At 38.6% G+C, this 25,008-nt stretch overlaps 2 protein-coding genes across 2 annotated transcripts in view; one reads left to right on the top strand and one right to left on the bottom strand.

Annotated features, from left to right (window-relative positions):
* wif1 (wnt inhibitory factor 1) overlaps window positions 1-9,089 on the bottom strand; it is an 18,525-nt gene extending 9,436 nt beyond the window's left edge. The window contains exons 1-6 of the mRNA XM_066669569.1: window positions 9,039-9,089; window positions 8,069-8,394; window positions 7,114-7,256; window positions 3,605-3,713; window positions 3,237-3,377; window positions 125-220 (exon numbers count right to left, since the gene is read on the bottom strand). Coding sequence (XP_066525666.1) covers window positions 125-220; window positions 3,237-3,377; window positions 3,605-3,713; window positions 7,114-7,256; window positions 8,069-8,210 — 631 coding nt within the window. The 5' untranslated portion in view covers window positions 8,211-8,394; window positions 9,039-9,089. The remainder of the gene's footprint in view (window positions 1-124; window positions 221-3,236; window positions 3,378-3,604; window positions 3,714-7,113; window positions 7,257-8,068; window positions 8,395-9,038) is intronic.
* A 274-nt stretch (window positions 9,090-9,363) lies between these two features.
* On the top strand, window positions 9,364-20,912 carry lemd3 (LEM domain containing 3). The gene is made up of 15 exons (XM_066668981.1): window positions 9,364-10,199; window positions 10,452-10,608; window positions 10,903-11,217; window positions 14,869-14,909; window positions 15,177-15,246; window positions 15,498-15,574; window positions 15,829-15,908; window positions 15,990-16,135; window positions 16,324-16,425; window positions 16,525-16,627; window positions 16,787-16,956; window positions 17,047-17,128; window positions 17,589-17,694; window positions 17,909-17,987; window positions 18,128-20,912. The coding sequence occupies exons 1-15, from the start codon at window positions 9,402-9,404 to the stop codon at window positions 18,289-18,291; spliced, it is 2,490 nt and encodes an 829-aa protein (XP_066525078.1). The 5' UTR covers window positions 9,364-9,401; the 3' UTR covers window positions 18,292-20,912.
* The last annotated feature ends 4,096 nt before the right edge of the window (window positions 20,913-25,008 follow it).

Genomic DNA, 25,008 nt, shown 5'->3' with positions numbered 1-25,008 from the left:
ACAGAACAAAGTCTAGACTTAAATTCTACATTGATGTATATGATATGATGCGTTGTTTCTGTAAGGTTTATTTACTGAGGGTTGGTTTTTACATACCAGGCACCTGTTTGGAAGGCAGGATTACCTTTTTCACAGTGTGTGCCATAGAAACCATCCTGACACTCGCAGATGTGTCTTTCATTGCAGTAGCCTCCATTCCTGCAGCCTCCAGGACACTTCGCTTCAGAGGGAGTGAAGAAAGAAGAAAGAAAGACATGATGAGAGGTCTTCTACTGTTCTCCAACCGCTTCACTCCCCACTTCCTTCCTACACCACATTCCTATGCAGTGTGGCGAGAGGCAACCGAATTCAATAATCGACTATGCAAGGAACCTAATGGCTACTTTTGAAAAACTGCAAAGTCTCTGAGGTGAAACTAGTGTCAAGAAGTCTGTCAAACACATCATTCGAATTCAGACGCCCGTGATCTAGAACTGTTTGCATTCTAATTCTTACACTTCTCTCAGAAGCACATGTGGACCAGTCACATTAAAGGCTCATTCCATGGAAACAAGCGTAGCTTCCAGACGTGTTTTAAAAACAATTTCCTCTCTGTCTACGAGCAATAGCGGTGTCTGGAATATTTGCAACAGTTGACCAGCTGCCCTAAGGGGAACTTGGCACCAGCTCTCAGCCTCCCACTGCAGAAACAAAACCGGACATGGAATGAGCCGGTGTATTTGTCTCATCTTCTTTAGAAGCAAATCCTGTCTGAGTCCTCTTGAGTTCTTTTCCACATGACATTGACTCAGTTTTCAGCCAAAGGTATAACACATTCTATTACACCATGCTATTAAAATAACCAAATTAAGCAACAGTTTAATCCATAATAAAAAAAAAGACATCAAAATTGCCATATATTTTTTCATTTCTTAATATTGAAACAAATAGGAAAATTCAAAACAATTAATAAAACATTATATAATATAGCTGAATAAAAATATAATTATTAGGAAATACATTCTTAAAGAATAGGGTCTGCCATTTGTGATCAAAATTAACATTGAAGTTTTTCATATTGTATTACTCCAGACAGTCTTCTTACAGGCCTGATTAATTCAGTTCCCTCATCACAAATTAACATAACTATTAGGATTAAATAAAGACAGTGGCAAACTTTCTGCACATTACTGCATGCAATGAACCCTTTGGATTATTAAAAGAATAATTTATTTTCCATGTTCATGTATCTTTAACCCCCTCAAAACAAAAAGCTTGGTGTCCCCCAGTTTGGAACCATACTTGGGTCTACAGGGAAAAACAGTGACTTGAGAAAGAGCTGCATCATAATATTATTATTAAAGGGTGAATTTTAAGCAACATGTGGTCACATCTTTGGTCACGACTGCTGTGTTCTCCTGTGTTTTGATGATTAGAGCACCTTCAGCTGTCACTGGAGAACGTGCTGCTTCCTCCCAAAAGAGAGAATTCAGCCAGATGGACCATTTGATCTGGTGTCTGTGAAGAAGGGGGTGTGTGTAAGGAATGCAACACTAGGTGTGTGTATGTGTGTGTGGGGTGGGGGCTCTCTCTCATTCTCATGGGCTGCAGCTGGTAGATTTCACATGACATCATGGACCAGCGATGGCATTTGTGTGTGAAATGCAGCGGAACTAGTGTCATATCCCTCTCTTTCGCTCTTAGTTCATTGACACCTTAAAGAGGCTAAGGATAAGACAGAACATGTTCCTTCAGTGCGACCCAAGTTCGCTTTATAGCAGAAAAACCACGGTCTATGGTATTCCTCATTTTCTTCCATCAATACAAACCACACATTAGTCTGTGCTTAAATTAGCATCATACTGACAAATGAAGATCTATTGACTGTTATATTTAGGCTTGGAACCTCAGACCACATTTTCAGTTGTCTGTCATCAGACAGAGAATACAGGGTTCTGCTTCGGGCCCCAAAGGCCCTGAGGTTTTCCCAGTTTGCCTTTCCCTTAGAGGCAAGTCTCCATACAGCTCAACATACAGATTCACTGTTAAAATTGGCTCCGACCAACTCCAACTCAAAGACACAAAAGGCTCCAGTGAACATGAAGAGTGTATATATTATAACGTTACAACTTTTTTGACCAGCGTTTTGTCACTGCTGTATGTAAAATATTGTGGTAAATTTCTAGGAGGGAAAAAAACTCCTTCTTAACACTCATAAACTAAAATAGAAACAAAACCCTGTTTTTTCAAAATTTATAAGGGTTAATTCATTCATTGTCTGAAACTGGGAACACACTGCCAGTCCTTCACAGGGCGACACACACACACACTCACTCACACCTACAGACACTTTTGAGTCTCCAATCCACCTATCAATGTGTGTTTTTGGACAGTGGAAGGAAATCAGAGCACCTGGAGGAAACCCACGCGGACAACACACCAAACTCCTCACAGACCCGGAGCGGGACTCGAACCCACAATCTCCAGGTCCCTGGAGCTGTGTGACTGTGACACTACCTGCTGCACCACTGTGCCACCGTTTATAAGTTAATTCATAAAGCAATATTCACACAAAATTCTTTTAACAGTGCCCTTATTAGGTCTCTGTTAATATATTTCTTACCTTCTTCAAAAGAATAAACCATTTTCTTCATTGTTATCCCCATTAGTCACCTCCCTATTATATAACTAATTACCATGCACAATCATTTTAATTTATACCTGTTCATACAATCATTTTAATATATAGTTACCTGTTCAGAATCCCCATTGACACAAGGCGCGCTGGCTTAAGAGCCGTAACACTATCTCCAGCATCAGAGATGTTCAGATGAATTTCATGCAAGAATGCAGCCTGTCTAATAAGCTGCTAGGTTTTGTGTATGTTTTAAATGAATATGGACTCTAACTTATACACTCCAACTACATTCAACTAGCTTAGCTGACATCAGATAAATTAGTTATGATTACAGAAAAGAAACACACAAGACAGACTAAACGATGAACAGATTAAAAGCCTCCCAATTATTTTTCCTCATTCCCATAAGCACTGCATTTATTGCATATAGTGTTTCACTTCCTTCCATCAGACATTTTATACAGGTTTTCCTGACCTGAGTTTCCCTGTCTGGTGGCAACTAACCACATGCTACAGATGAAGCAGAGACACTAGTTTGAAAAATGTCTGAGATATACTCTTAGCAGTCTAAACAGATGTGTAACTGGGACACATGAGTGGGATGTATGCAGAATCTAACCTCTCTGGCAGGTCTTGAAGAAGATGGCATTATGTGGAGTCCTCAGAACAATGTTTCCACCCCCATCCATCACTAGGATGGTCACTTCGAATGCAGCAACCCCGTCCTGGTCACCTCGGCAGGGGAAGCCTACCTGAACCACTATGTGCACATATCCATTCATTGTGTTAGTGTGGACAAGTAAGCAAATAGACATGTACTGCCATTCTGGCAGTGCTTTTGACAGTTGTAGAGTAGCTCTGATTTAGTGCTATACCACTCCCGCTTCAACGTAGGAAGGGTTTGTTAAATCCTGTGTATTCAAGCAGAGGAAACACCAAAAACTCCAACAGTCACTGTAGACCTTATTTCAGCGTTTGCATATTCACCTGAAACTTTGTGTGGTACAGATCCCAACAGGGGGATGTTGATGATGGGATCATCCATGATGTCCTTGTCAAACGAACGCAGAGACTGGAACTCATAGAAGTACTCGGCCTGCAGTGGAAAGAGACGTTGTCTTTGCCCTTTCAGCTTTTTTAAATTACAAAAGTTTGGAGTGCCTCTGTAGTTGAAGTGTGGGCCTCTGGTGCCTTGCCAGTGAAAAGGGGTGTTTGGGGCCAGCGAAGGCTTGGTGAAAAGAGAGGCCACGGATTTTTAAATTCGATTACACTGTGTAAATCATCCCAACAGATGAGACACATATATCTGCAAGGAGTGAAAAGGATCTCTTGGTTTATGTGCATGTTTGGGAATCCATTTATTAGCCCCACAAGCGAAGAGGCTTTCCTCTCTAAATAATGCTCTCCAAAATGTAAAAAAAAATTACACCTTGTCAAAAATGTCTCAAAAGAAGATGAAAGCAAAGGACGTGTGGCATTCTCTCTCCCTCTCGCTCTTCCTTTTCTTGTCTCTAGATTTCTGGAGCATGGTGACGTTTGATGAAGAGAAAAACACACAGGCCGTGTGGAGAGCTTTGCTAATCCTACTGCTGAATGGTAATAACCAACATAGATAACTCTCGCCGCCAGGCTTTTATGCCTGAGGCTTTTGTTCTTAAGCCTTTAGCGGCCGGCTTTGAAGTGTGGAGTAACAGAGCTGAGGACAGAGTGGGCCCACTCTCTCTCTCTCTCTCTCTCTCTCTCTCTCTCTCTCTCTCTCTCTCTCTCTCTCTCTCTCTCCTCTCTCCCTCTCTCCCTCTCTCCCTCTGTTTTTCTCTCTCCCTCTTTCTGTACCTCTTTCGTTTTCTTTCTTTAAAACCACTTCTCACTCAACATGCCATTTGTGGATTATGATCTCAATGTGCATGGACACATGGTTTGTGAAAGCAAGATCCAGCAGACAACTCTGGGGGGAAAAAAAAGCTAATACTTTGACAAAACATGCATGTTGTTCTGTATTTACCACACTAAAATGAAGCAAGCAGGTGTTGCTTAACAACTTAAAAAACAACTTAAAAGGATTTGCATAGAACCATTACATTGAATTAAAGTTTTTTTTCGGCACTTGTTTGGCTAATTTGGTTTTTTTTTTTTTTTTTTTTTTGTTACCTGTGCATGGACAGAAATATATAAATATGTGCCAACACAAGGCAGGTTAAACACAGACCAGAGAAAGTACTGAAACATTTTACATGTCTTAATGTTTTGCTTAAAAATAATATCAGAAACATAATAGCAGCAGGCATCATATTGTGGCATCACATAAATATTACCATAATTAAAATCAAGACCCCAACATACCAAGTTGAGAGCCAGATTGGTATGATTTTCCAGTATATTAGGTTTTCAAACTTTGCTTTTATCATACCTTCACAATTTTACTTTTTGATTTTAATTATTTGAAGGTGATATATTTTCTGACCTCCAGTCTTATCCTGTGGTTTTTCTGCTTCTCGTGGTTCAATTAATTCCAGAACCACAAATTTAGCCATCCCACAAAACTTTACTCCACATGTCAGATGTTCAGTTCTGTTCTAGATCAACCTTCCTTATTTTTGTCTGTTTCATAAAGAGGCTCAGTGTTGACTTCTGTGATTCTCACATTATAAAGCTGTAGAGAAACAGCCGTGGATGTTTTTCAAAGTGAAACGAGTGAAACTTGATGTCCTCTAAAAGAAGAAAGTTTTAACTACTGTTTACCACTATTTCATGCTTGTAATGTGAGATTTTTCTAAATTTTGGTTTGTGTTTGTGTTAACTTTTGCTTTATTTGACTTACTTTCCTTATATATACATCTGGTGTGCATATTGACAGCTAAAAACCTACTGACATTTATACATGTGTACTTAATAGAGGGTTTTAATTAAGGCTAGATATCCTTTGCCCTGTACAGTGGTCATTGCAATCATTAATGTCTGCTCAGATGTCATAAGTGAACACAGAAACTCACAGATGTAATAATGTGAAAAACCCACTTCTGCTGCTGCTCCGTTCCCTGAAATGTGGCAGGGAGCACAGTTAATGATGAGGTTTCTAAGTGGAGGGAAAGGTCATTTTAGCCACTGCTTATTACCAAAGCAGTGATGGATAGCAGAGAGGATCAAACATGCACAGGGCACAAACTAATACCAAATGGAGCTGTGCCCTTAAAGCATGTCCAGAGGCCCGTCTGTGTGTGAGTAGAGCTATGTTTCAGTGGGCTGATGGCCCAGATGTTTGGCACATGCATGCAGAGGCTTTGATCCGAGGAGGCAGCTCCACCACACCAGCACGTAAAATACCACAGGACTCGGACACTACAATAGCCCCAAAACAGAACAGCCTTCTATAGGTCACTGCTCAGCTTTTAACCATTTAAAGAACGTTCAGATAAATTATAGGCATTTTTGTAATTCTGGAACAATGAATAATAATTCATAAATATTTACTTAACTGTTTTAACTGTGTTATGCATGGTTTATATTCTATGTCTTTTACTTTATTACACGAATAATAGAAATATTTATTTGCAGTTAACCGCTGAGTTGGAATGTGGCTGTGTTCTGTTGGACATGTGTTTTTTGGGTATAATGTGTTTTATTATAACCATACGCACACACGTTAAAGGACCATGTTGTTGCATTTTCATTTGTCTCTATGTGGTCTACTAATAACCTTTGTATTAACTATTCTGGTGTTATAAAATCAATTCATTCAATATGGATTTAATATGGCTTCATTATGGCATTTATTAAGTTTAGTCTATGTGTACTTGGTGAGCTGAGGAGGATCTCCTTCAGTTTGAACATTGAATGATGTCAAAATTCGAATCAATCTCGGATAATTTATTTCTTATAGCACATTTCCCTTGGCTTTTCAATGTTGATTTAAAAGGGAATTCCACCTATATTTCAAGAATTCTGCATGCTATAGTGGCTACTTTACTAACAGGGTGAAGGGATGCTAGGAATATATGAGAAAATAATTTCTGATTTATTTACAAATGCATCAATAGTAAATAACGTTTGCAACATTTATAGCAAATATTTAACTTGTATTTTTTTTCTTGCCATCCAAAACCACCAGTGGCCCTTTTCAACGAGACCATGCTACATATAAGACCGCATCGTAACGTTGCCAATAGTGTCTCAATGATTACTTTAGTTTTTAAAACAAAATTGCTTACTTTCATTATTATGTGGTCATACAGATATGTGGTTGTTCTGTTCTGTTATGTATTGGTGTGTTTTGAAGTTAAAAGGTCTAACACCTCCTCTACTGCAAAATGAATGCAAGGTTATGTACGTATATTTCCTAAATGATTATGTCTGCATTTGAATAAAAACTGTGAGGTAAAAATAAAGCAAAAAAGTCCTGAAGAGGATGTGGAAAATCAAGAGAACATATAATTTGACCTGAAGTGCCAAAACATAGGTTTAGCATGGCGGTAGAGTATGTTATTTTGTGTTGCTGGTACCTGATCATCAGTGACTTGCCAGGTGAAGTTGACGTGGTGGATGTGGACAGGTATAGCCGGCATACGCTGCTGAGCTTTTTTAAAGTCGTGCGTGAAGGGGGCCATTTGGCCTTCAGACACGATCAAAATGTCCTCCTCAAAACCTGTGGAAATAAACACCAGGACTCAGTGCTGTTCAAACTGCTGGATAAATTAACACGACTCCAAGATTGGGGGTCCCAACGGGGTCCCAGTTATATTTTCAAATATGTGTTTAAAATAAATTGTCCTGCATGACACCTATGCACATGTTTCAGATAGTTTAAAACATTAATAAAACTTTACAGCACTAAATAACTGGATTTTGACTGCCAGAGAACATTGTATGTTCAAATAACTTGTAATATATTCATAAACTTAATAAACTTCATTATTTTTGCATTTCAGTGAGAATGCATTTAATATCCCATGTTTGAAACAAACTTTTCATTAGTTATGCGTTATATGCTGTGAAAATGACAGTAATACTGTGAAACTGTGAAATACTGAAAGTTTAACTGTCTTCTAAATTGTAGACTTAAAATCTATTTTTAGTTACAGCCATTAATTTGTGAGGTAAATACATTTTTAGGTCCCTAAGGTCCTTGTGACATAAACATGGGTGCTGGATACCACAGTGTGTGTAATGTTATTTGCTCAGTCCATGCAAAATTAGTAAAAGTGAGTGTTTTATTTTAGTTATGTTTTTAAAATGATTATATATATATATATATGTATATATATATATATATATATATATATATATATATATATATATATATATATATATATATATATATATATAATCATTTAATATATATATATATATATATATATATATATATATATGTCACACAAATCGACAAATCACTCACGGTTACTAAGTTAATACACCCCCTAAAGAAAAGAAAAAAAGTTTTTTTACTTTCGTGTTTACCTATTAATATCTTGGCTTGATTGGCATCTATCCACATGTACAAACTTCCAGTTTCAGGAGTAACTTCCACTGAGAAACCCCACAGAAGCAGGATAAAGTAAGTCTGAAATCTCGACTGGAGAGCGGTGGTCTTCAGAGCCATGTCGAGGTCCCAGTGCGGATGCTGTGAAGTGCTGGAGTCAGTGTCGCTCCTCGTGTTTAATCCCAGGTTTAAATGTATCGTCACTTGGCGCTGGATTGACGGACTGACCGTCTCCGCCGCTTCACGCTTTTCTTTAAACCCATCAAGAGCCGCAGTAACGAGCTGCCGCCACAAGGGGCCGACACTAGACACACAAGAACACTCGATAGAAACAGGCATAAGGACAAGATTGGTCTTTACAATAGAACATTTGTTAACGTCCAGCTCTGATCATCGATTAACCCTTTAAAACTTATTTGTGTTCATCAAAATAACATGTGTTGAGGTTATTTACTTAATTAATGCTCTTTTTTTCAGAAGAAAATCATAATTTTGGACATATAATGTAGGCTAGTAAATAATAACAAAGAAAGAATAATGAAGGAAAGTAAGGAGTCGTGACAGTCATAATTTCTGGTCTGTTTTTTAAGCCGTAGTAATTAAATGCACCAGCATAAATGTTCTTAAAACGAAATAAATACATAATTTGCTTCCAGTGAGTATAAACAATCAGGATTGTTTATATTCCAGAAAATATAAACATACTTTGAATTTGTGAATGAAAACACTGGGAAAAATCAGTACCATAGTCTATACAGTATTTTTATTTTCTCTACTGTCGAATTTATACATGATATTGTGCTAAATTTACACTTGGATATTAATTAAATTAATTAAAAAAGCATACATTGGTGGTAACATACACTTCTGTTTTTGTTTGTTTGTTTTAACTTCTGAAATTTGAAACAGTCCGTTAATATGTAAACGGACTCAGTTGTGATTATGTACCATTTCACAGAGGACTACGCCGTGAAACACTGCTTATAACATCAGTGTGGCTGTGCAGGGTTAAATTGCGTTTAGAAGGAAGGCGTTGCTGTGACATCACAAAAATACCAAGGATTCAAAATGGGCTTCTTTGTATATAAACCCGTATATGCGTATTTTATGTAATAATCCATTTACTTTGTTGCATATTAAACATTAAAAATTAAATCTTTGTTTTAGACCCGCATGAAGACTGTCTCTCTCTCTCTCTCTCTCTCTCTCTCTCTCTCTCTCTCTAACTTTAACTTTACAGGCGGCTTTTGCGTCACTTCCATTAGCGCCTCTCTCTCCCTCCCTCTCTCTCTGAGTTTCTTCTGAGTGAAGATGGCGGCGGCGACGCAGCTAACGGACGAGGAGCTTTTCTCTGAGTTAAAACGGCTGGGCTTTACTCCGGGGCCGGTTACAGAGAACACGCGGCCCGTGTACCTGAAGAAGCTGAAGAAGCTCCGCGAGGAGCGACAACAGCGGTTCAGAGGCGCTAAAGGCCGGAGCGGCGGTGGCGGTGGTACTAGCAGCAGCAGCGTTAGCCCGAAAAATAACAACAACAGCGGCGGCCTTTCGGCGACGGGCCGACAACTCCTGAACGCTAAACCGAGGGACGGGACAGGGAAGTTCGTACTGGGCTTTAGCTCGGATGAGTCAGACGCTGAGGCGCCGCAGCACAAAGGGGGCCTGAACCATAGGAGAGACCGAGGCTCCGGTCCGGGGCCGCAGACAATAAGGCCTCCTTCCCGGGAAAGTGGTGCTCTAGGCAGCCAAAGCAAGTTGCCTCCGCGGCGCTCGGAGAGCGGGAGAAGCGGGGTCGAGTCGTCTCCCTGGTGGCTCAGCCACGGTAGGGCGGATTTGAACGAGGCCGGGAAGGACTATTCTGCGCTTGAGAAGGAGAATAACTTTGAAGAAGATCATGAGAGGGGTAACAGGGCTCTGAACGGGAGCAGAAAATCTTACACGCTTAACAGTAGCAAACTCGCGGGGGATTACTCAGATACAGACGAAGAGGAAGATGAAGAAGAGGAGGGAGATGGACGGCATCTTTTATCCAGAAAAAGCCTATCAAAATCCTCCCAGTGTCAGTCAAAAAGAATAAGAAATGATGAGGAGGACGAGGAGGACGAACCAGAGGTGGGCAATATGACGGTGTTTTATCGTCATCGATGTGAAAATAAGCTTTTGTGAACAGTGGTTAATTAAAAACAGTGCACTTTTAGTTGTATTGAAGTTTAGTTTAGTATTACAGTATGTTACGTTTTGAATAAATGATTGTAAGTTTCTGTCTCCGTATTAAATGTGATTACTTAATTGTGTCAGAATGTTGAAACGATGAAAATGTCTTCAAGTATCACAATTATATTTTTGCCATTTCGTCAACACCAGGAGGAAGATAATTTAAGAAGAGGCAGTAAGCAGGCCGAACTGGACCACATCCATAGGAAAACTTATGGATTCAGCTCTTCTGTGATTTCTGAGAATGGTGCGGACATGAGCAACAGACCCAAAAATCACATTGACAATGGAGAAGGTTCAACCAGAGGTGGGTTATATTATATATTTTTTGTTGTGCAATTTTCTGTTCTTGATGGTGTGATTGAGAAAATATGGCAGCACATTCTCTATAGGGAAATATTTTTACCATGCCAAAGTCTATATTTTGAAGTTAACATTGGGGCTGTGCGTGGGTTTATTTGCAGTATTTGTATGCATTTCCTTTAGAAAATTAATAAAACATGCCTAGCGTATGGATAGCATGTGGAACGTTTTCTAAAAATGGATTTTTAATATATATATAATTTTGTGTGTGTGTTCCCTTCTCTCAATACATCCCTAGGCTCGCCCTCCTTTAGCTTCGGCCTTCGACCCCGCTTCCCTTCCTCTTATACCAGCCTCTCCCAGACCCACCGACCCAACCACTCCAACCACACTGGTTCCAATCACAGCTACAGCCAGTCCGGCTCCAAACACAAGTCACCGGCCCCAGAGGACGAGCTTCTCCAACAGTTCCGCAGAGAGGAGGTGTCTGGCACTGGAGGTTTCAGCGCACATTACCTGTCCATGTTCCTCCTGACTGCCGCATGCCTCTTTTTCCTGTTGCTTGGCCTCATGTACCTGAGAATGCGTGGTTCCAGCTCCACAGAAGTTGTTTGTAAGTGATTTTCATCTATCTGTAGTTGAGAAACTTAGCTCATTGAAAGGACACGATTTTGTTTAGAACACTTTGTATAACTAAGGTTTTCCGACATGGGTAACGTTTTAAGGAAGGATCAGCACTTTTGAGTATCACAGCTCTCTTGCCCAGACCCTAGCTATATTAAAAATATTGTTCATTGGTGACTGGCAATTTTCATGGTAAGGTCAAAAATATGCTTTGTTTTTGCTCAGGAAACTAATCCTATGGTCTGGTTTCCTTGACCTAAATTAGCCTAGATGGGATGCACGTGTAAAGGAAATAGGGACTGAAATCGATAGTTGATATTTCTAACGTAGGTATCTTCTGATGCTTCTAAGTAATATGGAAAACTGCAGCCACCTGAATTAGCATTACAGGAAACAGAAACCCATTTTTATCATTGTAGCCTAGCTTGACATATATATGTTCTGTTCTCCCAGGGTATGGTAAATATCCCTTTAAAATATAAATTAAAATCTGCATGATGTTTATTTGACTATCTGCCGAGTCCCAGACTGAATTATGAATAGCAAATGATTTATCAGGATTGTTTGTTTGTTTAATTATTTATTTATTTTCTGATCTTCACCCAACCACCTAATTTTGCCAGTTTTAATCACCTTGAAGAGCTCAGAGTGGGTGAAACCAGCCATGGACTTTTTTTTTTTTTTTTTTGCGCATATGTTTGAATTGAACAGTTTTGCTGCATAGGAAAATTATAATTTTATTACATCTCTTCAATTCATAATATTTCCTCACTGCTAAATCTATCATCTACATTTTCAGAGGTTTGAGACCCAGACTGCTTATATAAGTATCATGAGTCTGGTGTTGTGAGCCTTGTCTCTGTTATTCTGTGTAAGTATGCACTTGTTTAAATGGATGACATCATTGTGTTCAAGGGCCAAATTGAAAGGGAAAAATAAATCGCTGAAAACATTTGCCTAAACTAACACGGCAAATTCCGGAAAATACTTTAAATTGCTGCGTCTACCAGCTCAGTCAGACGTGTCAGAAGCACACGTTACCACTTGTCACCCTGAGCTGTTCTCACTCTCAGACAGGAAATAGAGTATGCCACTTTTGTCTGGTTGAGGGGGGGGGGGGCATTACCTTTAGAACAGCAGTTAAACTTGCTTGAAGGCACTGGAATGTATGTGCTCCACCTCTTGTCTGCCTTGTGGTATGACTCGCTCTTACTGTAGGATCCTGGTGTTCACCTACCACAGTGCTGCAGTCATGAAGGTTCAAAAGGAACTGAATGAGTCAGTCAGTCTAGTGTAATTGTGTGTTATCAGCTCTTGTTGATCTCTGAGCATTCCAGACTTATTCTTAAACCATTCACCATGTTGGCTATATGGTTATCTCGCAGGAGGTGCTTTACAATAACTGCATTTGCTTTGAAATTGGGTTTAGGACAATTATGTGGCTGTATGTCAAACAAAATCTTCGTATTATTGGTTGTGGTGGGATTTTTTTTATCATGAAATTTTGCTTCTTGCTAGTGATATACTCTAAAAGTTTCTTACCAATATTTGCAGGTATCTACTTTAAAAATTCTAGGTCTTGAAGGGGATGCTATACTTAAGCATGTACATTCTATACATTATACTTAATTTGCTATTAAATAGAAATTAATATTGTTTCTACACAACCTTATAACGCCAGTTTAATTTTTGTAAATATTTGTATTGAAATTGTCATGGGTTCATATGTTTTAAAAAAAAATAATAATAAAAGATGACAACTCACAGTTTTAGTGCATACACACTACCTACTATCAGGCTAGAGTGTAAAGGTCTTTAGCTTTACATACATGTGAACACATCTCACAGCTAACGGCCAGGTAGTTTTCATACAGGTTAACTTGGACAGTGTACTAGGTAATGTCTTCTCAGATCTACACTGTGATTTCACAGTAGAGTAGTTTTCATTGATAAAGTAGCCTGTGTATTCTCTGTGGTTCAGCATTTTCAGAAGAAGCCACCGTTAGGTTAGGGTAAATTTTGAATGCCTGAGCATGTGAGGCTCGTTTCAATGTAGGCTCTCGAGGAGGGAGCTTTGAGTGAAGAGCAAGTGCCAGACATCTAGGTCACAGACATGCTAAAGCGGCCTAATTGTTCATCTCTCAAGAGACCTGGGTTGCCTTTGGCCAAAGCTAGACTGATTGACTCTTTTGGCTGTCCGGCACCACTTGCATCAGATCTTCTGTAGTGTGTGTGTGTGTGTGTGTTATTAGGGCTTCACTGAGATAATTTTGTGGGCAATACCAATTTTAATGCACTAAACATTCATTTGAGGAGATTCCAAAGTAGAGATGGGTAACTGCTGTGTTTTAGCAGGTACTGATAAAAATGCAGGTTGTCTATATTGACCAAGCAGTATATGGGTCAGGTCCTAATTATTAGCTAGCTTAGTGTGAAAAGGCCTTTATCCTCAGTATCAGCCAGTGCACGGAGTCTGAAACTGATGGACTGCAACTCTGCATCTGATTTTAAATTAGAACCTGTTCTATTTTCTGTGTTTTGCGGATGCATTAAAATTGGGTTTGATGTGAATGTTCTGCTATATTAAAAATCGTACTTGGGGTATGAGTAAACTCATACTTAGTGTAAAAAGACCTTAGGTCAGATACCATTTGCTTTTTTTTTTTTAACGAGTTTCTGTTCTTGTATATTTATAATTAAAGAGGGGAATAACACATTCTCATCAGTCTTTTTACATGTTAAATCTGAACAGCTCCTGATGTTGACTGACTTGGGCAAATCACAGATAACTGACTGGGCTGTTAAATTTATTTATTTATTTATTGTTTTTTTTTTTTTTTTTGTAATTTTACGAGCTCCAATTCTCCATCTCAATGTTCTAATGCACTTAAAATTGATTTTTCTTTTTATATGGCCACTTTAATATTTAGAGCACCGCAGTAAAGACAATCTTTTCCTTTTTTTTTTATTTGGGTCAGTTTTAACCAACAAACTAATTGTTTGACATGGGCAGTATATTAACCCCAGGACTTTCTCTTTGGCATTTCAGACTTAAGCTTCTGCAAATGCATACAATTTACAATTTAGTGTTATTTCTTTAAGTTCAGATGTGAAATTTAATATTAGAGCGCATAATATTAGAAATATCAATTTGCATATTATCAGTTTTTATAACTTTCAGTCTGATTTTCAGAACATTCTTTAATATTAAACCTTTTGTTTACATTCCCTGTTGGGAGAATGGCTCGGATGACAAGGAGCACACAAAATATCAAAGTGATTATTAGGTGCTCAAGAATGGAAACAGATTTAGTTTACTGTTTCTCTGTCATGTTTCCTGTCTGAGCCATCCATGATTTCAGTGAATTTGTGCATCTGATTGAGACATGAAGGGAGACTTTGGCTGTGCTTATTGTTGGCATATAAGAGGAATGAGGCTCAGAGTGTTCCCTTGCAGACAGTAGTACAAGTGTGAGACACTCATTCTCACAGCCTCTTTGACTGTCTGCCCTCAACTGTTGTGACTGGGAAATGCTGCCCTGCCTTTGCAAAGAATGTAATTCTCTTAGTAGGCTAAGCTGTTTTTAAAAAGCTTATAGCTATGGCTGATGTAATAGCAGTTGCCTTTTTTCTTTTGCAGTGAAGAGCCATCCATTTGGAACAGAATTCGACAGTTCATATGTAAGTTACTTTTTTAGTTTGTCTTTTCTGTTAATTTAATTGATAAGTTTCCCTATCTTTGATCCAAATGAGTTTGCAATGATATGCTTACAATAGCCTTTTTTGTTATTTTAAATGATTGAATGCTGGTATGTGTCATATATTATTAATCCTAGTGTAATAGGCCCACTATATAAGATTAGCTACATTAGAAGATAATAGAAAAACTGGTTGTGTCAATTTAAAAACGTTGCCTTCTAAAACATGATGCTCTTTTTTTTCTTCTAGAACAAAACAGAAAAGGACCTAATTCTTGGCCTCCTCCTTCATCTGCATGATCATCTGGCTGATATTGCAGGTGAAGACATATTTTAAAATGTAGTGCAACCTAAAGACAGCTCAAATATATAATTTTTTCTTATTTTAACATGATCTGAATTAATTGTATGAAATGTTGTGCTGGGAGTGATGTTCTTATAATCATCACAAATATATATGTTTACCAGTACTGTAATAGACATAACAGTTAGGAATGACATTTAATTTTTCCTCTAAATGTCCTCTAAACTTTTCTCTACTCATTTAAATACGCTCTTTGTATTCTCTCAGGTGAACATGACTGCAGAGATCTAAATGAGCCATTAAACAGAAGTGTCTCCTTCTCTGAGGCTGCAGAGTTTCTAAAGGTTAAGTTTCCCATGTTAATTTATTTCTAATAAGGCATGTTTATATAATTTGGATGAATCAAACTGTCTCTCTTGAATTGAATGTCTGCATCTGTTTCAGCCCAGCCATTAGATACTCATTATTTTTATTTTAATTAATGAATTCATTTTTAAGATAATCATTTGATTGTTTGTTAAATTTGCTTTGATTGCTTAATCTATGAAACTGGATTTGAAATACATTTTTCTGAGTGTTATTTTCTTGTTCTGAGTAGCAACGAAATAAAGTCTATGAAAGTTGGATACACATTTCTTTGGAGTGGATCATAAAAACTGGAGAGATTGTGGGAATAAGGTAAACCGAACATTCAGATTTGTTGTAACACTTTAATTCATTTACTTGCTTGAAAAATAATATTCAAATATGGGCTTATAGGTTGATTGCAGCTGACCCCGCACAGCCAGTGGAGGAAGTGTCTGATGTCTCTCGTCTAGAGTCCACCCACCCACGCATGTCTTTTATATGTCGGTTCCGGCGAGCCTTCTTCACCGTGATATATAGAGTGCTCCTCGCCCTCGCTGGTATCTCTCTCAGCTTTTACTTGTACACTAACTAAATATGCTTTATTTATTTATTTCATTTTGATTGATCAAATTAACCTAAAAGCCCTCAGCTTACATGCTCCAACTACAAAAAAAAAACATTTACTACGTTCAGTTGTTCATACTTATTTATTTATTTTTCCCCTCCCCCCACTCGCTTCTCAAAGGCATTGGTGTTGTTTGGGCCTTCCTGTATTACATGAAGTACCGCTGGAGGAGAGAGGAAGAGGAGACCAGGCAAATGTATGACATGGTGGAGAGGATCATAGGTATGAAGACCAGATCAGCTTTATGCCTTGCATAATTGAAATATGGCATGTTTGGCGGAGCCTGATGCATATTTAAAAGCTTTACTACTTTATGTACAGATGTGATGAGGAGCCATAATGAGGCATGTCAGGAGAATAAGGACCTGCAGCCATACCTGCCCATCCCTCATGTGCGGGACTCCCTTGTACAGCCACAAGAAAGGTCTCCACCACCAAGCATTTAATTTTGATATATAAAGGCAGCCATGTCTTTGTTTTGTTTAAAAATTGATTGTGATTGGAACTAAATATCACCTGTTTTTATGTTAAAGAACTTTTGATAGACATCGAATGGCTTATTGTCTTTTTTGTTAATTGTCAGGAAAAAGATGAAGAAGGTGTGGGACAGAGCAGTACGTTTTCTCTCAGCAAGTGAGTCCCGCATCCGCACAGAAACGCAGAGAATTGGAGGAGCTGACTTGCTTGTATGGAGGTGGCTCCAGCCCTCGATGTCCTGTGACAAGATGCCTTCCAAAGTATGGCAGGGCAAAGGTAAGCCTGTGGTCATCATAAGTCCTGATCCTAAACCTCAGGGGAAAAGGGTTCACATTCAACCGACCTGTCTTCCTTTTGTATTTTTAGCATTTCCATTGGATAGGAGGAATTCACCACCAAACAGTTTAACACCATGTCTGAAGATTCGCAACATGTTTGACCCTGTAATGTAAGTTTCCCAAGTTAAGCATTGTTCTAAGGATTTAGTTCACATTAGTACACACTACTGTATTTGTAGCAAATATCAAACCCAGCTTGACCCTCCCGACAAATTTTCAAATTGGAAATGAACACCCAGGTTGGAATCCCTATCAGAAGTAATTGATGCCACAGATGATCTGTTAGTGTGGGAGGAGTAACAAGTAAACTTTCAGTTTTTATTGACCTTCTGATATTTTCAGATATTTTGAAAAGGCTCACATGACCTCTAGGGTGAGCGATGTAAATGCACGATCAATCCCAACCTTATTCAATGGAGTGTACTGTTAAAATGGGGTAAAAGCTAATTGCATCTGACAAATCCTTAAGTGCTTGATCATGTTTGACATGTACTCATAATTGCATACATTTAAAATGATTTAAGACTATAGACTACCCAGTCTCACTACCCAGTCTTTTGTATTGAACAGGGAGGTGGGGGAAAACTGGCATCTTGCCATTCATGAAGCTATTCTTGAGAAATGCAGTGACAATGATGGAATTGTCCACATCGCTGTTGACAAGAATTCACGAGAGGTACATTTCTTTTGTTAATTGACATTTTCATGCTTATTGTTGCTAATGCATCACATTTTTAAAATCACACCTTGGACAGTTCATTACAGAACTTGAATACTAAATGTGTAAAGCCATAAGACGTTTTCTAAAATTTAAGTATATATTTATTCATTAATTTTAGTAGACATATTTAAAAATAAAAATTGGGTTTTTTTTGGTCTTGTCTTTATAGGGCTGCGTTTATGTGAAGTGCCTTTCAGCAGAGCATGCTGGGAAAGCTTTCAAGGCCCTTCATGGCTCTTGGTTTGATGGTAAATTACATCAGTAACTATAATAGATGGGATGTGAAACAGCATTTCACTTTGCAACGATCACTGTAAATAAAAAAAAAAAAATAAAGATTTACAAACAGTTGCAAGGCTTTACTGAAAAGCTAAACTTCTTTTTCCAGGGAAGCTTGTGACTGTGAAATACCTGCGTCTAGACAGATACCACCAGCGTTTTCCACAAGCCCTTGGCTGCATCACACCCCTGAAAGCCTCCAACTCCAGCATGAACACCATGGCCCGTCTGCAACAGCGTTCCAGCACATCCAGCTGCCTGGGCTTCTCCTGAGGGCAAAAAGAACAGTTTCTCACTTCTACCACCACCTCATACACTAGTATCTCCTATGCTCTGTCCTCCACCTCTGTCTCTTTCTTTTGGTGTGGCTCCCCTTTCTTGGGTCTTCTCTCTTGTGAAGAACCATGCTCAGGAAGCTCTGTTGTGGTCTTGAGGACACCATGCTCACCATCAGTAGCACTTATGGGAGAGCAGCCCTCATGGAACTGATTCAGACATGGGCTTCATCTTTGAGATCAAGCTAAAGAGGGAGAATGCTCACATTAACGAGACTGGTGGTGGATAAGTGGAATTAAGAGCTTTTGCTTGGAAGAGCTGGTTGTTCATAACCCCTTCTCTCAAACTCTGGTTCAGTGGAGACAGATTTTTTTTTCTATGTTTTTTGTTTATAAACTGTCTTTTTGGAGTAAACAAGGAAACAAAATGGCTTCCATTTTATTCTCAGATCTGAGGAAATAAATGAGAACTGGGGCTGCTAATGTGGTTCTGCTCTCGTCACTCTCCTTGCTTTTTCTTCAAGTAACTCCCCTCCTTTGTTTAAAGGAGACCTGACAGGCTATACATAGCTGCATGTGCTGGTTAAAGTATCCCTATATTTAAGCTTTGAATTGTATCATATATTGGATGTTTATTTTCCTAAAGTATGTTTTAGCTGACGTATTCCCTTTTTTTTTATTATTTTACGTTAGTCCAACAACAGTGGCATGCCTGCACTCTGTAAGGGGTGCTGTAAATATTTTGTTGAATGGTGGTGGTTGAATTCATTTGTATGAAACTGCAAACTGTCATCTCAGATTTGTTTCTTGCCAACAAATAGTTAAACCAGTTTTATGGGTTCTGCTAAATGTCAGAGGCTTTTTTTTAATAATAAAAAGTTATTTTTATTTTTAAACAGGCCGCATTGCTTTATAGTGTATGGCAAAAGGAAACATCTCCTGCCTGAATCCCCCTTTGACATTCAGTTTTAAACACTGACCTTGATCTTTCCATCCTGTTTGTATTTCAAGTATAATCTAATGTATTATTATTTTGATATATTTTGGAAGTTATAATTTTTTTTTCTTTTCTTTCAAAATGAATGGTGCTCTTTGGGATTTACTTAACATCCACCCCAAACGTTTAGTTCATACATGAAAATCTGTCTGTTGGAGTGAGGTGGTGCAGTTGTTGAGAATCTTCTAAAATTGATTTTAGCTTTTTTTTTTTTCTTTTTTTTTTTTTCTTCCCTCCCCTTCTCCCTTCCCTTCCCCTGCCAACATTTTCCCAAAATTCTGCTCCTTATATGTTCTGCTCAGAAACATTGTTTATGTGCATAGTTACACTTTTTAGGATTACAATTTTGTTTAATGTCAGATAAGCCATGCTGTTCTTACTGGGATGTTTTTGTAAACAAAGCATTTGATGTCATCCTATCAGACCATAAGATATGAGTAATGCCATCTGTTAAAATGCAATGGGGGTTCATTAGAAGTTAATAAAGTGTAATTACATACTCTGAGGTAATCTCAATTTTTAAATGAAAATACATTTTTATGACAAGTTTCTAAGAAATATACATCCATAAGTAAAGGGCTGGATTTGCTAAATCTTGTAGAGTGTTAAGGCACCTTTGAAATTGTTGTTGTAACAGTGTTGGCAAAGAATGATGACAAAGAATTTTCACCAGTGCAGTGGTGTGGCCAAGTGCATTTAATAAATCGGACAAGTGTTTTTAGTTAATCCGCCCTTTTATGAGCTTTGTTTCTGTAGGAAATGCCGTGCAGGTAAATAAGAAATGGACACATTTGCAGCAGACTACATGATGCACATGGAAAAAAACTATAAAATAAACTGGTGCACTCATCTGCAGCAAATAACCCAAATGTGCCTTAATTTTGAGCTGTTTTATTAACTGCCACTGCGTCTGTTGGGAATGTATTATTTTTAAATAATTCCAAGTGATTATAATTGCTCAAAGAGCAGATAAAACTAATCATCTATTAACCCCCCCCCCCAAATATTTTTGTTGTAATATGAGATTTGTTCTCGTGCATCTAGCAAAAATGTTCTCGCTTATGGAAAATTGTTCATTTAATTATTTTTTTTTTAACCACACCATGATACAAACCCCTCTGATTTATTTAAACATTTTATTTTTGCGTTTTGAATAATAATTTTTGCATCCTTAGAACTGGTGGTGTGTGAGGTATAAAAACACTAAACATTCAAAGCCAGGACTTGTTCTTACACACATCACTGTAATCTTCCTTTATGTCTATAGCCTGATATTCCCTGTTGCCCTTCCCTATATTTTTTCCCCCTGCAGTCTGTAAAGAGCGTGAATGTAAAGTTGGATTGGTGTGGCACGGATCCAAAGTGTCGCCTAACTTGCATCTGCATTCTTGATGTTTTTATTTGTCTCTCTCTAATGTATCTTATGTAAACACTGTACATTTATAACTGTAAAATGTAATATTATGCAGAGGCAGTCTCAAAACATTGTATGGTTTTGACCAATATCCCTGACCTGCAAGCCAGAGGGGAAGGTGTACAATAATCCAGGCTTTTTAAAGCTTCAGATGTTTTAATGTAATTTGTCACTTGTCTTGTTAAAACTGCTCTAATTAAAGGTTTATTAGGGGTTTTTAATTTGAAGTGTGTTGAGTCATAAACTGAAATCCTCAGAGAAGGTTAGTTGATGTAGCAGACAAGTAACACTAACACCAAAAACCTTTCAAAAATTTTGTCAGTTTATATGTCCACAAAAAAAAACAGACTTAAATAAGCAGTACAGGGATAACATTTAAGATTCTTTCATCATGTATATATCAGCATTGAGCTGTAGAATGGGATGCTCTGTAGTAGCTGCACATAAACCTATGGTCACCGTACCCAATGCAGAACACGTAAAATCGTTGTCAAATGATGCAAAAATTATACTTGAAGGATTTTTACTCAGCTTTTTTACTTTGTAACAAACAATGCCCATATAAGATAAAATGAGTTTATGAATGTTTATGAATATTCTGGCTTTGAGCATTCTGAAAAATTGATGGAATACATAGGTGACATTGCTGGTCCAGGATGTAAGCATCCTTTTTTTTTTTTTTTTTTTTTTTTTTTTTAATTGCCCTGACACATCTGAGGCTGCTGTGAGATGATTGGAGAAACAGACTACTGAAATGAGTTTTTTACCACATTTGATTGAATGAGAACTGTCCAAACCTTCAATATACAATTGTGATACTGACTGTCACAGGTGTACATTGAAGGTTTGGACATCTGTGGTAAAAATTGCCATTTCCCTGATACTTTAACAAACATATAAATAATTAGGGATGTTTAATTAATGTTTTATTAGAACAACATCATCATCTTGGCCAGTGCAGAGTCGGGATTTATCTGTCTTACACATCAAGGTCTGCATAGGCTAGTGCTGGCTCTGTAACACCAAGTCAGTAAAACATGATGTGTGCAGCTGGCCTCAGCACAATTGTCCTGGACTGATATCCCTTTAAACAGAGCCCGCTAAATGGACATCCCAGTAGTGGAGTGGGACATGAGGCCTTCTGGGGCCCTCAAAAACTTCACCCCATTCAATGAGAGATATATCAGTCCCAAAACACAGCAAGACTCATGAAGTGGGGGGTGGGGCAGAATGGTGTAGAAGGCACAAGAACAGGGCTAGTGTCCAACACTGAAACTTTCTCATCTGTAACAGGACAAAATAGGCAGAGGGAAGTCATGAATGACACAAAACCACCTCTGTGTAACAGCTACAAGCAGGGTCTTAAATGCAGCACATCTCTCTGTTTCAGAATACTGTTTATCTTGTGTCCCAAATAGGTTATCTGGAATTTAGCAACTCTTGGATTAAGAGATGAAATGCCAGAATATCTCAGTCTCAGTCTGTCTGGCTTAGCAAGAGGAGTGGAGAAAATTGTCACAGAGTAATATTCTATGTGAGTCCTGAAGTTAGTATAGGCGCAAAAGCACCATACATACACTTCGGAGGCTGCTGTGCAAGTAAAGGGGTGGTGAGATGGGACTTTCTAAATTAACAGACGAGGGCTGTCACCCTCTGCTGGGCTGAGTGATAATTGGCTTGGTTATATTACTGCATATGGCATGTTACTGTATATATAATTCAGAAAATGTTTCCTCACCATTTGCTAGTTCTGCTTGCTGGAAACCTGTCTAATGTATTTACGAAGCCCCAGTGTAAGTACAGGAGTAAAAAGACAAAGTGGCTTGGTCAGACATGCTAGGCTTCCTCTCTCTCTATTCATGGCAAAGAAATAGCCAAGAGCTTCCAAAGCTGAAAATCACAAAAAGAGGTGAGGATATTGCTTTATTCCTGATTACTAGGTGGGTAATATTTAGGTGGAACCCAATCTACATTCTGGAGACTGCTAACTACATAAAAGTAAACACAGACTTAAAGGGCTACAAACAAAATAATTCAAACAGTGAATAAAACTAACATAAAAGTTAAACTTCAGCCACATACATACCACCGTCATTTATATCCTCAAACATACCATTCCCCCTTAAAAGATGTGGCACTTCTGAACATAAACAAACCAAAGAGAACTGCACTTCCCCACAATAGTAGACGTTGCCATTAAGACTGTAAGCTTCAAGTTTAATTATTTAACAACCAAGTTTAATACATTTACCATAGACAGAATGTCTTTATAGAACTTAATGATAATGTTGTGTGTAACCTAATATATGAAATGATTAAATTCACATTCTCAGCTTATTCTTGACCTTGACATTTTAATTAAGATCTCTGACATTTCAGTATTAGACCAAAAAGGGTCACGGTTGCTCTATCTATCTTTTTTGTTAAAAATGAGGATTAATGAACTTTAAGGTGTATAAAACCTAATAAATACCCATAAATTATAATCACACACAAGATAAGATGTAAAATATCCTATGCCAAACCATTAGACCTTCACATAGGGCCCACCACACTGCCTACTTGCAGCCACGAAAATTCCTGTTGAATCCCACACCTCCACATTAAGGTTGTTGTGGCCGTTGATAGCTCCAATCAGTAACCAGCTATCCCTAACAGCTACGTTTACTCATTGAACCCAGCCCCTGAGTACCCAAACACAAGGCCGCTTTACAGTCCTACCTTACTCTTTACCATCAGCAACCATAAATCTACACGGGCCTCCCTGATGACTAAGGCTGTACCTAGCCCCACTGGCACCATTAATGCATGCTCAGTGCCACCAGTTCCATGTGTTTACATGCTTCATCACCAACAATCCCAATAGCACCTCTACAGTTTATTTCTACACGAAATCTGTGCTCTGCTTATCAACAACCACGGATTAGACCTTTTAGATGTTTCTGATAACTCAAACTTCACAAGCAGGGATGTGGCCGATTTGGCTACAAATCCTCTAACACCCATCTCCACTGGTCTTACCTGTGCCTCCCACCCATGTTCCCTCACTTCAGCTGCCAAGTGTGCATACTTCAGCTTCTTCCTTTCAAATGCTTCCCCTACTGCATGCTCAAATGGAACCGTTAACTCTATGAACTAAACTATCCATTTATTTTCAAAACATGTCTGGCCTAAGTATAGTTAATGCAATGTACTCTGGGACCTGCAGTACTGACCCTGTGACAAATTAAATTTAAAAGCTGACAGAATATGCTTCAGCATGCCAACCCCTGTACATAATCCACGACTAGGGTCTTTACCTACCAACTGTCCAAGATTTTGTGGTGTGGGAAGGACATCATAAGTTGCTCCCAGCAAAAAGTTAATACAACTTGCCTCCATTGCCCTCAACTCTTGCCATGAAATCACCTACACCTTATACCTCTCTAGATTCTCCTATCGAAGCCACTGGCCTTGTGTTGCCTGTGATGCTGCTGTTGCACACCATGCCTCCTCCTTCTGCTCGCGAATAAAATTAGTCATCATTTGCCTTCTCTCTGGTGATGTGGCCTTACTAAAACCACAAATCACCTGACCCAAAGCCTGCTCCTCCACATTGCACTTGGCCAATCACATCTCTTGGCTCTAATGAGCTACTGCTACCTACGGTGACCAAGTCGGAGATGCAGAAAAAGAGGACACGTCTCTGGGGGGGACGGGGGGACAGAGTGATGAGCTCTCGCCCCTCGATGCCGTTGCATGCTGTGCTTTTAGGTCCTTTACACCTTTACTTGCTACACATGGGAAAACATGGGAATTTCTTTTTTAATTCACCCAAGAACTTACATTTACGTTTCGGTATAGCTGCTCAAGATGAGGGTGCATGAACTTTGCCTGACGTAAACAAGGACTACCGACGTGCAGACTGACCAATTACAGAGAAGGTTTATTTTAGAGAAGGTTAATTTATAAACCTTTTAAGTGCAGTCTTATTTTAAAGTGGTACCATTTTGCTGTTGTAAACCAACGTGTGCCCTCTGCTGGTAGCCTGTTTAAAAAAAATTAACAAAACCATAATAAAAATACACAGTATATACAGGATTGTGGCTGCCAGCACCACTGCAGTGTATGGCTCTTGGGTGAATCTGCACTGGCTCCTCCATAGTTGCTAGCTTGCAACTATGGAGGGGGGCTTAGGTCTGGGGCTTCCATGACATGTCAACAAGTAGGGAACAGCTCCCCATGACATGTTAGCTAGAAAGTGATCATTTGCTATGGTGTGTAAACTTGTAAAGTAACTCAAACTGCTCTCAGTAACAGCATAA

The sequence above is a fragment of the Hoplias malabaricus genome, chromosome 4 (assembly GCF_029633855.1).
Source record: "Hoplias malabaricus isolate fHopMal1 chromosome 4, fHopMal1.hap1, whole genome shotgun sequence".
In the NCBI taxonomy this organism is placed as follows: domain Eukaryota; kingdom Metazoa; phylum Chordata; class Actinopteri; order Characiformes; family Erythrinidae; genus Hoplias; species Hoplias malabaricus.
This window is presented reverse-complemented; position numbering and strand designations above follow the sequence as displayed.